This window comes from Danio rerio, chromosome 21 (genome assembly GCF_052040795.2).
Source record: "Danio rerio strain M-AB ecotype USA chromosome 21, GRCz13ab, whole genome shotgun sequence".
Lineage (NCBI taxonomy): Eukaryota > Metazoa > Chordata > Actinopteri > Cypriniformes > Danionidae > Danio > Danio rerio.
In genome coordinates this window covers 18,477,390-18,491,016 of record NC_141041.1, presented here as the reverse complement: position 1 = coordinate 18,491,016, position 13,627 = coordinate 18,477,390, and the positions used below count along the sequence as shown (strand labels likewise).

The 13,627-nt window shown below is 33.1% G+C and overlaps 1 protein-coding gene across 1 annotated transcript in view; it reads right to left on the bottom strand.

Annotated features, from left to right (window-relative positions):
- The window catches only part of bcr (BCR activator of RhoGEF and GTPase), a 117,752-nt gene that overhangs the window by 10,602 nt on the left and 93,523 nt on the right, over positions 1 to 13,627 (bottom strand). Inside the window, exons 9-16 of the mRNA XM_087300992.1 lie at positions 8,342 to 8,463; positions 7,703 to 7,868; positions 7,430 to 7,549; positions 7,249 to 7,324; positions 7,062 to 7,166; positions 5,203 to 5,277; positions 4,978 to 5,075; positions 3,543 to 3,674 (exon numbers count right to left, since the gene is read on the bottom strand). Of these exons, the coding sequence (XP_087157118.1) occupies positions 3,543 to 3,674; positions 4,978 to 5,075; positions 5,203 to 5,277; positions 7,062 to 7,166; positions 7,249 to 7,324; positions 7,430 to 7,549; positions 7,703 to 7,868; positions 8,342 to 8,463 (894 nt within the window). The remainder of the gene's footprint in view (positions 1 to 3,542; positions 3,675 to 4,977; positions 5,076 to 5,202; positions 5,278 to 7,061; positions 7,167 to 7,248; positions 7,325 to 7,429; positions 7,550 to 7,702; positions 7,869 to 8,341; positions 8,464 to 13,627) is intronic.

Genomic DNA, 13,627 nt, shown 5'->3' with positions numbered 1-13,627 from the left:
TTACCCCTACCCTTTGTTTTGCGTGTTCACCTCAAGAGGTGGGGTTGTCCCAATTCTCTTTAGCTTGAAGGCGAAGGGCTAAGGGGAAGGGGTGAATAGCCCTTCGAATTGAATTTTTTTAGGATCACACTCGGAACCAAAAGGTAAGAAAATATCCCAGAATACACCAGCGACAACTGCAGCATTGCTGAACCCGGAAGTTTAAGGAGATCCACAAATTAGTATTTTTTTGTCATTATTATGAATTTTTATGGTAAACATACATATGTTTTAACATTTTCATAACCGTGTTTGTGTTTTACGGTCATGCTTTAAAAAAAAACGCTAAAAAACCTCCAATAAGTTTCACGATCTATAATCCATAATCATAACTCCTGCATAGCAGTCCCACAACATTCTGACACTCGATGCCACTCGAATACCGAATACAAAAATAGAATTGAGATTGGGCCTAAAGCTTTATTCTGAGTAACTTAGTAAAAATTAATAAATAAATAAAATGTGAGTAAAATAGAAAGGAAAAAGAAAGAAGCATGCCTTAAAGCTTTATTCTGAGTAACTTAGTAAAAAATAAATAAATAAATAAGTAAATAAATAAATTAAATATAAGTAAAAGAAAGAAGAAAGAAAGAAAGAAAGAAAGAAAGAAAGAAAGAAGCATGCCTTAAAGCTTCATTCTGAATAACTTAAATAAAGTAAAAATAAAGAAAAGATAAAAAGAAAAAATAAAGTAAAAATAAAGAAAAGATATCAAAAAGAAAGAAAGAAAGAAAGACGATATTTTTGCTGAAATATAGATAAAAAAATATATCATATAAAGTAAATAAAGCAATAAAGTATCATCTAAAAATAGTATAATAAAAATTGGGAGACAAATTAATGAAATATCAAAACTGATTAAAACATGCTTTGCTGTATTCTGTATTATATACATTTTAAAACAATAAACATGAAAAAATTTAGTAGCAGTCAACTACCAAACTGAAAATAGAATTGAAATAAACATTAATTGAAAGTAACTTTGTTCAGAACAGAACAGGTTGATTACAAATTAAATAAATAATAAATCAATAATTAAAAAAAAAAAAAAAACTTGTAAACATACTAGAGGTAGTTGACCACACTGGTGTTGGCAGATGACTAGTCCTCCTATCCTAACTCAATTCCACCCACTAGTGTCACAAGTTTATATATATATTTTTAAATACATTTAGATTTTTTTTTAAATGAATATAAATAGAAAATAAAATGTCAAAAATGTCAAAAAAACTTTGTAACTTTGTTCGGTCAAATATTGGTTTGCAATCTAAGTATTATTATATTGCCCTTGTTCAGTGTAAATTATGCAGCGTGTGTGTCTTGTGTGTGAGAGCTGCATATCACAACAGAGCTTATTAATATCCATGACCAACCCAAATATGGTCGATATGGACCATCTGATTCTACGGGTATTATATGGAGTTATAAATGAGCATTTAAAACCATTTCTGAAGATTGTTTTAACTTGTCTTAGTCACATACCCACTATGTAGATATCAGAACAATTTAACTTATTGAACCAATGCAGTATATGACACCTTAATGTAAAACTAACAACCATTTAAAATGATGTCTTGAAGTCTATCTTTTGCATTTCATAATGTGCAAGAGCAGAGTAGCTTTATTTTGATGGACAACTATTCTTGACAGATCACTACACAATGCACTTTATAGGAGAAAAAAGTAAAGCAGTTCACAATGATTAACAAAGAAAGTCATGCAATTTTAAAAAAGACCACAACAAAAGAAAGATTATTAAAAAAAAAACACACATTACTCATTTTTTACGAATGAAAAACAGGAAAAACTCCCAGCTGACTCACAGGTTTCCTTGTCTACAAACATGCCTAAGAACTACAGAGGGATCACAACAAGTCTCCTAATCCCTCCACCTTCCCCCATGATACACCAGCTCACACTTTCAACCGACTGCATCCAAACCTTGACTTTACAAGCAATCATTTGTACAGCAGAAGAATGTTGCGCTCTTTGTTTGACCCCCACAGGCCTCTCTGAGGACGGGACTGATAGGTCAGCTGATCTGACGTTGTTTTGAATGTGACATTTTTAGACAGGACACATGAATTATGGATGATTTTATGCCTTAAAAGCCAGGGCAGGGCGAATAACACCCTACCTAATAAAAAGCAGATTAAATGTCTGGAGTATAAAGGCCAGTTCCCATCTGGGACGGTGTGTCTCGTAAGAGCAGATATACCTTTGACCGGACACACACTGACAGTCCAGATGGTTCATGAACAGTTCATGTGAGGGCCAAGCAAATCTATTCCCACACCTTACAAATACCTTTTAAACGGCATAGCAATGTGACAAACTGAACAGGTTGATTACAAATTAAATAAATAATAAATCAATAATTAAAAAAAAAAAACTTGTAAACATACTAGAGGTAGTTGACCACACTGGTGTTGACAGATGACTAGTCCTCCTATCCTAACTCAATTCCACCCACTAGTGTCACAAGTTTATATATATTTTTTAAATACATTTAGATTTTTTTTTAATGAATATAAATAGAAAATAAAATGTAAAAAATGTCAAAAAAAGAAATTCAAAGAAATTCAAAGAAAACCACTTGACAATGCTTCTCTTGATTTTATGTATTTATTAAATATATATATTTTTAAAAATTTAATACTATAATTTATTTCAATAAAGGTCTGATGAAATTTCTTCCAAATTTCAAGTAAACAGTCATTTAAAAAAATACGTTTTTGTACATTATTATTATCTAATAATTAGCATAAATGCATCTGAAAAAATGATTTAAATCACAATGCTTTTATTTTAAATTTGAAAGAAATGTCATAACTAGTTCAAAGAATAAAACAAAAATATTTCTCATTCAAAACATAACTCTAAACTGTAGATCGTGAAAAACTTTGTTAAATGCAAGCTGAAATAATATAAACATAAATATTCAATAAAATATAATTCAAATGACTAAAACTGAAATCCAATCAATCTAAAAAGAAACATAAAAATGACAGAAGCACATAAAATTAAATAATTAAACAAGAATTGCAATTTTAAAAAAGTAAACAAATGTCTTTTAACAAATTCCTTCATTTATTTTCCTTCATCTTAGACCCTTCATTATGCAGGGGTTGCCACAGCAGAATGAACCGCCAACTTATCCAGCATATGTTTTGCACAGCAGGAGCCCATCCAGCTGCAACCCAGTACTGAGAAACATCCATACACACTCATTCACACACATACACTACGCCCAATTTAGTTTATTCAATTCACCTGTAGCGAATGTCTTTGGCCTGTGGGGGAAACCAGAGGCACCCAGACGAAATCCACACCAGCACACGGAGAACATGCAAACTCCATTCCAGAAATGCCAACTGACCCAGTTGGGACTCAAACCAGCAACCTTCTTGCTGTGAGGTGACAGTGCTAACCACTGAGCCACTGTGTTGCCCTTTTTAACAAATAACACAGAAAAAATAAATTAAAGTATTAAAAAATCCTACCGGCATTTGTCCTTTGCCCATAATTCTGTCCGTGCTCTCTCCATCCTCCTTATTCACCTTGGCTTTGTTGTAGCTTTTCTCGTAACAAAGTAGCCGTAATGTATGAGAGCCTTCCAACTCAATCTCAAACTCCTGAGGCAGAAACATTACAGTTTTTACATATAAAAAACCAGACATAACCACAATGACAAGATTTTGAGGGGAACTAATTTACATGTACATTTTTCCTCAATTTCTGTTTAACAGAAAGAAGAGTTATTTTAAAACATTTCTAAACATAAGAAGTTTAATAACTAATAACAGATTTTTTTATCTTTGCCTTGCTGACAGTACATAATATTTGACTAGATATTTTTCAAATTCCTAGTATTCAGCTTAAAGTGACATTTAAAGGTTTAACCAGATTAATTAGGCAAGTTATGGTAATTAGGCAAGTCACTGTATAATGATGGTTTGTTCTGTAGACCAGGGGTTCCCAAACTTTTCAACGTGCGACCCCCAAAAATACAATGCCAGTGACTGGCGACCCCAATATCCTCTGAGGTAGTTATAAATATATAAACCCTAGACACTGGCACACACATACCAATAGGCCCAAGTTTATTCATGATTGAATTTGGAAGAATGCCACTCGGAGACCATCCTCCATGTTCAGTTGTGGCCTGTATTTATTTTTGATATACAGTACATGAGTGCAATAAAGGTGTTAGAAGTTTAACATGGTGCCATAAAATCAATATGCTGTGTCTTTAATATAACGTATTCACCCCAGAGGCTGCATAAAATTAACCATTTTAATTAACCACTATAACAATTAATTACTTTTAGTATCTTCTGTGGGTTACGGATAAAGTATGATAATTCTAATAATTGAATAAAATGAATGAGATTTTTGGAAATGACCAAGTGACCCCCACTCATTGTCCCGCAACCCCCCGGGGGGTCCCGACCTCTACTTAAAGAACCACTGCTGTACCTTAATACCTTAAAAATTATATAAAATAAATTAAAATTAAAAAATTTTGTTCTAGCCAAAATAAAAAAATAAGACTTTCTTCAGAAGAAAAAATATTATAGTAAATACTGTAAAAAATTACGTGCTTTGTTAAACATAATTTGGGAAATATTTGAAAAAGAAAAAAAAAACTCACAGGAGGGCTAATCATTCTGACTTCAACTATATATTAACTGTACACTGATCACCAGATTTAACACCTATATGGCTCATTATTCTTGCTTTCATTTTCCCCTCTTTACTCTGGGTGATGGTAATTGCTCTTAATTAGAATAATAACATTTGTCCAGAAGGCCTTTATATTCCACATGGCCTCACTTATGCTGTTCTTAATTAAGAATGAATGCCCCATGAGCATTTCGGTAGACTGGTCTTTTCGTATGAGTGGTGTATAAACAGGCATGGACACATGGGATTTACCTCATTCCACTTGGGTTCTGTGGTGTATCTGTACACTCTTGTTTTGGCTTTATTCACAAAGATGCCGAAAGAGTCCACCTCTAATGTGCAATACAGATCTGAAGTAAAGGAGATGCAGATGCGGACTGTTAACATATAGATGCGGACTAATGTGGTAGTAGGAAAGGCTAAGCAAATGTATACATGAGAATTGATCAGAAAAGAGACTGAAAGAAACACACTTACTTAAGCTCTGTTTAAGTCCAGAGGCAGAATGGACGATTACATTCAGGAATCCATACAGTCCAGTAGATTCATCCTCTGAAAGCAAAGGAATAATGTAGACTTTGCAAAAGATCTCAAAAATTTTTAATACATGAAGTAAAAAATAAAAGTACATGAAATATATATACACACTAGGGTCGAAAAATGTTTTATTGATAAGGTTTGATAACATTTCTTCCATATTTGTTTTTTAAATCATTCAACCATTTATTGATGTATTTTTCATTCATTTATGTTTTCAGGTATTCATTCATCCATTCATGTATTCGTTCAATTTATTTACACATTCATTCATGTATTCATTCATTAATTCATTTATTTATGTATTTATTCATTCATTTACTAATTCATTCATTTATTTATGCATTTATTCATTCATGTATTAACTAATTCATTTATTCATGTAATCTTTCATTTATGTATTTATTGATTCGTTGACTTATTGATGGATTTATTTGTACATTCACTCATGTATGTATTCATTCATTCATTTATGTATTTATTAGTTTATGAATTTATTCATTCATTGACTTATTTATGTATTCATTTATTCATACATGCATTCATTCATTCATTCATTCATTCATTCATTTATTTATTACTATATATTCATACATTAATTCATTAATTTATGTATTCATTCATTCATTCATTTATATATTTATTCATATATTAATTCATTAATTTATGTATCCGTTCATTTATCTATTTACTTATTTATTTATTCATTGAATTATTGATGTATTTATTCATACATTAATTTATGCATTCATTCATTCATTCATGTATTTATTCATTTATTGATTTATTGATGTATTTATTTATGCATTAATTCCTTCATTTATGTATTCATTCATTCATTCATTCGTTCATTCATTTATTTGTTTATTAATAAATATTCATACATTAATTCATTAATTTATGTATTCATTCATTCATTTATATATTTAGTCATACATTAATTCATTAATTTATGTATCTGTTCATTTATTCATTTACGTATTTATTTATTCATTAATTTATTAATGTATTTATTCATACATTAATTTATGCATTCATTCATTCATTCATTTATTCATTCATTCATTCATTCATTTATTCATTTATTGATGTATTTATTTATGCATTAATTCATTAATTTATGTATTCATTCATTCATTCATTAATGTATTTATTCATTCATTCATTTATATATTCATACTTTAATTCATTAATTTATGTATTCATTCATTCATGTATTTATTTATTTATTTATTTACATATGAATTCATACATTAATTCATTAATTTATGTATTCATTCATTCATTCATTCATTCATTCATTCATTCATGTATTTATTAATTCGTTGATTTATTGATTAATTTATTCTTACATTAATTAATTTATTTATGTATTCATTCTTTCATTAGTTAATTCATTTATTTAGTTTATGAAAATATTTTTTTTCCTACCAAATGTTGCTTTCTTAACTTTTCAGAAGTTAAAACATACATTGGCCATGTATTGTCTAAAAATGAAAATAAAACATATCTGAAAACACATGACCTTTTTCTTGTGTTGACTAAATGTCATTTCATGTTCTAAATTTAGATGAAATGTCATCAGTAGTTTGTAAAACAAAAAATGTTTTGCCTCGCTGTGTTTATACATAAAATTAAAAAATAATAAAAAAGTAAAATATAATAAAATAATTTTATCTGTGTTCTTTGTACTTTTGAATAGAAATACTTACATTTCTTAAACAGAATAATATACCATTAATAACTATAGCCTGGACCATTTAATAAGTTTTGAGATTATATAATAATCATCTTCTTACCCTCTTTATTGACAGTGAGAGGCAACTGATGGACCGTCTGGAGTTTGACACAAGAGTTGGTAAGCATCTGAAGCTCCATGGATGACAAGTTGAAGGTCTTAAAGCCTGGAAAATGAGCATGATTTCAGTAAAAAAAAAAAAAACATCACCTGGATCTACTGTTGATTTCAGTGACTGATCCACTTACATTTCTTCTGCTGTTCTCGGATCACTTCCTTCCACTCTGCACGCTCGTAGTCCGATGAGATCAGAAACATGTAGCTCTGAAATCCATAAGCCACACGGAATGTGAGCATGAGCAGGAACGCTAAGAAGAGCATGGATGAAAATCAGATAGGACAGAAAGGCTGTGAATCACTGGCTCTTACCTTCCCGTTGCGGTTGTGGACTCTAAGGGGCATGTTGGGAGAGTTCAACAGAAACAGAGATTCCTGTTCTGACAGCTTCTTTTTCAGCCTCTCCATCACTTTTGACCCTTTGTTGGCTCTCTGTTGAGGTTGAAAGCAATAAGGTGTAAAACCAAGTAAGAGCTCTCATATATGTTTAAATGGACACACACACACACACACACACACATATTCTTTTTATTTCCATTCATTCCAAGACCGTTAGATTAATAATGTGGCTAAAATCTAATGTACCCTCTCTCTCTGGATCTCACTCCTCAGGGAAGAGATCTTGATTTTAATGGCATCCAGCTCTTCATCAGGGGCTTGTGGGATTGGCAGGGGCTCGGACTCCTCTGCTGTTTGGAAAGTGAGGTCCGAGAGAGGAATGTACCACTTAGAATCGTATTGCTGGCTCTTCCTGTAGACACAGACAGCCGCGAGCAATAATTTAATATCCAGGCAAAAATACATCCTTAAATCTGATTATTGAGCATTGATGTTGGTGCAGACTGAACCCAGAGTCAGGATGTTAAACTTGATATTTGAAAATAATACAAACGTGTCTGATTCAATAACACCAAAGTGCTCCATTGTTTAAAAATAAGATGAAGACATTAGACCAGGGATCACCAAACTTGTTCCTGGAGGGCCGGTGTCCTGCAAATTTTAGCTCCAACCCTAATCAAACACACCTGAACTAGTTAATCTAGGTCTTACTAGGTATACTTGTAACACCTAGGCAGGTGTGTTGAGGCAAGTTGGAGCTAAACACTGCAGGGACATCGACCCTCAAGGACCGAGATTGGTGACCCCTGCTTTTGACAAAAAGAAGGGAAGCGGGCAATGATGAAGAAGACTTGAGATGGCAGAAACGAGGAGATTTTTCCATACCCTCCAATCAGTTTCTTCAGTTTGGCACAGAGCAGGAGGTCAGTGAAGAGAAAAACATGGCGTAGTTTTCGAGCTCCTTCGACAAGTTCCACCATAAAGCCATCCTTCAACAGCTGACGGTTCTGTCAAACAAGAGACAATGTAGGGTTATAACGGTTTACTTAAATTAAACAACACAAAATGGAAAAAACAAAACATTTGTATTATTTAAAATGAAATAAAAACGTACAAAATTCTTATAAATACAAATTTTGCCAGTTTCTTGCCAAGAAAGATTTGCCACAAACTGTGTATTTGCAGCAGCAGCAATAATAATAATAAAATAATAATAATAATAATAACAACAATAATAATATTATAAAAAAGTTTTTATATTGTAATTATTATTATTGATGTTATTCTGTAATGAGAAGTTGATGCTGACAAGGGAGGTGCGGATCTAAATGCAGGGTTTATTATGCAGAGAATGGTCAGGCAAGCAACAGTCAACACAGGAGCAAACAGATGTTTACAGGCAATCCCAGTCGTGGTTATATAAGTATAACCACCAGTATAACAAGACTCAGCTATGTAATCAGTTAATGAGTAGCTCCCAGCCGTGAGTGTGTGAAATCAACAGAATGAAGAACAGGTGCGTGTGAGTGGTGCATGACTGGAACTTGTAGTCCATATACTGGCGGATTTGTAGTTTTTTAGTGAACTGTGTGTTTACCAGTGATCTGCAGCCGCTATCATTTGCTGGTGATCGTTTTCTTTTTGGCTTAGTCCTTTTATTAATCAGGGGTCACCACAGCGGAATGAACTGCAAACTTATCCAGAAAATGTTTTACATAGGGGATGATCTTCCAGCCGCAATTGTTGTTATATCATCTACAAAATTATATATGATCAAATAACTACATAAATTAAATAAAATTATTATATTTTTTATAGGGATGGGCGAATTATTCATTTTTTTTTTTTCCGGCTTAGTCCCTTTATTTATCCGGGGTCGCCACAGCGGAATGAACAGCCAATTTATTCAGAAAGTTTTTACGCAGCGGATGCCCTTTCAGCCGCAACCAATCTCTGGGAAACATCCACACTCATACACTACAGACAATTTAGCCTACCCAATTCACTTGTACCGCATGTCTTTGGACTGTGGGGGAAACCAGAGCAGAAACGCCAGCTAACCCAGCCGAGGCTCGAACCAGCGACTTTTTTGCTCTGAGGCGGCATTTTTCCAGGTCAATTTTTGTTCCCTATCGCGCCTAAAGACATGTGACCCTGCTCCGTTACATTATTCCATCAGCATGTTGAGCATGGACAAATCAAACTAAGACAACTGAGCAACAGGAGCAGCTTACAACAAAGAAATAATCATGTTTACAGTACAAAAATTGTCAGCAATAAATAAATAGATAGATAAATAAATAATAGAATAAATATAAAAATTAAGTAATCGTAATTGAGTTAAAATGCACTTAATTGAGATTTTAATTTTAATCCAAATCGCCCAGCCCGAATTTTATGGAATTAAAATATATAATTTACAAAATTAATACCATTTACAACAGATTAACATAAAAAATGTTTTTTTATGTTAATCTGTTTTTATGTTAATCTATTCTTAATTGTAAAATAACACTGAAACAATGTAGGCAAATGTCATGAAAAATTAATTATAATATTAAGATATTTGTCTATAAAACTTTAAAACAAGCATCTTTCTAATGGTCTCTCAGGTTGCATTTTATTTAAAAAAAAAAAATCTACGTCACCTCCAAGTTTTTTTTAAATGGTGACCTGAAATGCCCTCAAGCTGGAAAGGTTACGTTTCTCTATATTTGGCAAACTGAAGATGTATGATAAAATATAGCGCCCCTTCCTTACATATACATACGTATATATTTAAACAGGGCCTCTGGGATTTTTTTCTGCCTTTTTACATCATTCATTGCTGCATAACTACTGTATTGTTTGAAAATGGTTTTGGTTGGGGGAATTAAGATGGTACTCGAAACATTATGCTAACAAATATGCATGTTGTACACTACTTAGTGTTATGTTTTCACAAAAAGTTCTATAAATAAAATAAAAATAAATGTAGTAAACCTGGTTTAACATTTTTTAAACTGAAAATTTTGACTTGTGATGGCGAAGCTCAATTTTCAGTGTTAGAAATTATTCTAATAAGTTAATTTGTTTATCAACAAAGAGAAAAATGTCTAGTTATTAGTGTGAAGGAACATAATGCGATGCTAAAGTGCTGTCAAATACAACCCAACAATTCTGTTTTGTTTTCTTAAGACAAGCCACTAGGAGGCAGCCTCACCCTGCTTCCAAACACAAAAGCGCATAAACTCTCAAAAAAGAGCAGCGAGGTTGGTTTTGATGAGTCTTTGTGTTTATGAATTAAGAAAATTGGGACAACATTATAAAACCAGTCCCTCCTGTTCACAGATCATATGCTAGGTGATCATCCCGTGAGCATAATCAGTGAAAAAGGCACACATATAAGCAATACACAGACCCCCGGCCACACGTCACGCATCAGTGCTCTCACAGCAACACGTCATCTCTGCAGTGGCGAAACAAAAGATGATATCACAAGCTTCTCGTCCAATGAGACGCTCAAACCTGGCTCTGCTCACCTTCGCATTCGGAGACTCATTTTGATGCAATGTCCCTTCTGTTGAGTCACACAATTTTGTATCACTGGACGCTTGAGTGCATTTCCCAGAACTGTGCGAGTGTGCTAGTTTTTATTTCCCAGTGGGGACTTCAACCTGAATGCCCACAGACTTGAGTCACCACAGGGAGCAAAATTGAGGTACTCATGGGTAAACATCCTTATAAATCACACAGAAATATTTTGAAAATGTAGATTGTTTCCTGTGAGTCTCTCTCTCTCTCTGTGTGTGTGTGTGTGTGTGTGTGTGTGTGTGTGTGTGTGTGTGTGTGTGTGTGTGTGTGTGTATGTGTGCGTGCATTTTCAAAAACTATACTGACATACCATTCGTTCTCAATATATTATAAAATGTTGCTACAGCACTGATTAAAACGTCAATATTCATGTTTCTATTGGGCGACATGGTGGCTTAGTGGGTGCTACGGTTCCCCCCGCGGTCTAAAGACATGCTCTATAGGTGAACTGAAACACAACTAAACTGGCTGTAGTGTATGTGTGTGAATAAGTGCATGTGGATGTTTCCTAGTACTGGGTGTTTCCTAGTACAGCTGGAAGGACATCCATTCTGTAAAACATATGCTGGATAAGTTGGTGGTTCATTCCATTGTGGCAACCCCTGATGAATAAAGGGACAAAACCGAAGGAAAGAAAAGCTTTCTCTCAATTTCTTCATCTTTTAGAGTTAAAGACCTCAAGCGTGGCTCAATATTTAGGATTTTTACTATTGCACAAGTCAGTCAGCTACTGGCTCAGCTGAACAATAATAATACTTAAAACATTGTTGGAATTTTCATTGTTTTGAGCCATGAAAAAATCTAATCAATTTCACATTTTTTTATTTCAAATTTAGTATTAGAGAAGAAACTACTTGCCTAGTTTTACATAAACAAGTGATCACTTAGTAATAAATAACAACTGACAGATGTGCTCAGTATTCTTCAGGTAGATCTAACATTGATTTGGTCATTGATTCATGTTAATGACAGCTATAATTTTAAGAAAGTTCTGGGATAGTTCACGTAAAAATGAATATTTTTTTCCCCATATACTGACACTCAAAATGTCTAAAAATGAAGTCTTAACTTCAAAGACTTTTTTGTTGAACTTAAAACAAGATATTTTGAATAGTTTTGGAAAAAACAACAAATGACATTCATAGTAGGAATAAAAAAATACTTCAGAAGTAAATAGCTGTTTCTTTTTTCAACATTATTCACTATATATCTTCCCTTGTGTTCAACTATCGCAATTTTACAGTAATTTGTAACTTACTGATTTAGCAGGTAATTTAAATGAATCTCATTTGTACATTTTAGTATGATTTGCTCATCCCTCATGATGATGATATAGGGTTTAAAGAGTTAAGTTTGAGGTCACAGCTCTTTTTTAAAAAAATCCCATGTTTTTGAACAAATGAAATAAAATGAATTGGTACAAATTAGACACTTTTCTGACGATACATAAAATAGTTACATTTTATCCCGAGATCAGGCTGGTTCAGCAGAAGAAAAAGCCTTCAACAGGTTTGGAACAAGAAGATGAGTAGATGATGACAGAGCTTTAATTGTTGGGTGAACTTTCCCTTAAATTGTTTATTTTCACTTTAGAATGTGTTTTAAAGACTGGTCTTTTAATTTCATTTGACACGTATAAGCCTATTCGTTGAAGCATACAAACATGTAGAAGAGAACTTTCAAGTATTTAGTTTTCTACCACATTTTGAAGTTGACCTTTAAACAGAAATCTAAAATGTATGTAGTTTGTAGCATAAACAATGAAATAAGCCGCTGAAAATGCTTGATAGATGAAAAGTGAAACTGTGCAGGGACAGACTAGACTATACTCTCAGAAATAATAATAAATCAGTCACTGGCATAGTACTCTTTAAAAATACACTTTTGTACATAAAGGGTACATGCTATTGCCGAAAAGATCCGTTTTAGTACCCTAAAGTTAGATATTAGTACATGAAAGGGCCTATTTTGTACCTTAAATGTACATATTAGAACCTAAAAGTACAAAATGTACATTTATAGGGTCCCACCTCAGTGACAACCTTTCTACCTTTATTTCTGAGTGTATGTTGGGCTTTAACACCATAAAAACTGCTTCATCTGACCAGAATGAAAAAGTATCTGAGTGACAGGACCATAGGAGAGATAGGATTGCATTTCAATGTATTTTCAATCTATATTTATTTACATATCAAAAGTTTTAACACTAGTGTGATGGCCTGTCTGCAACTGGACACACATAAAAGATGAAAGAGTCAACTTATATCCATGCCAAAAACTCCCAGAATGCCAGTTATTTTGCGCGTCATTGCATTTCCAGAAGGAAGTGTAATGGCTTGATTTCAGCTCAAGTCAACTGCCAAAAATGAGGTTCCCATTCCAAATGACTACATATTCAGCATGCAGATCTGGAATGGTTGAGAAAAGACCTTTCTTCACATCTCTTCCAACAGGAAGAGCAATTACGTCGTTTAGTCAATGCAAACAGTTCAATCAGCGGTTAACGGCTGCTCTTTTTTTTCCTCTGCTCAGCCATTTTGGCAGTAATTAATGTGCGGGGTCTTGTGTAACTAGATGGTTACCGTCTTAAAATAGGAT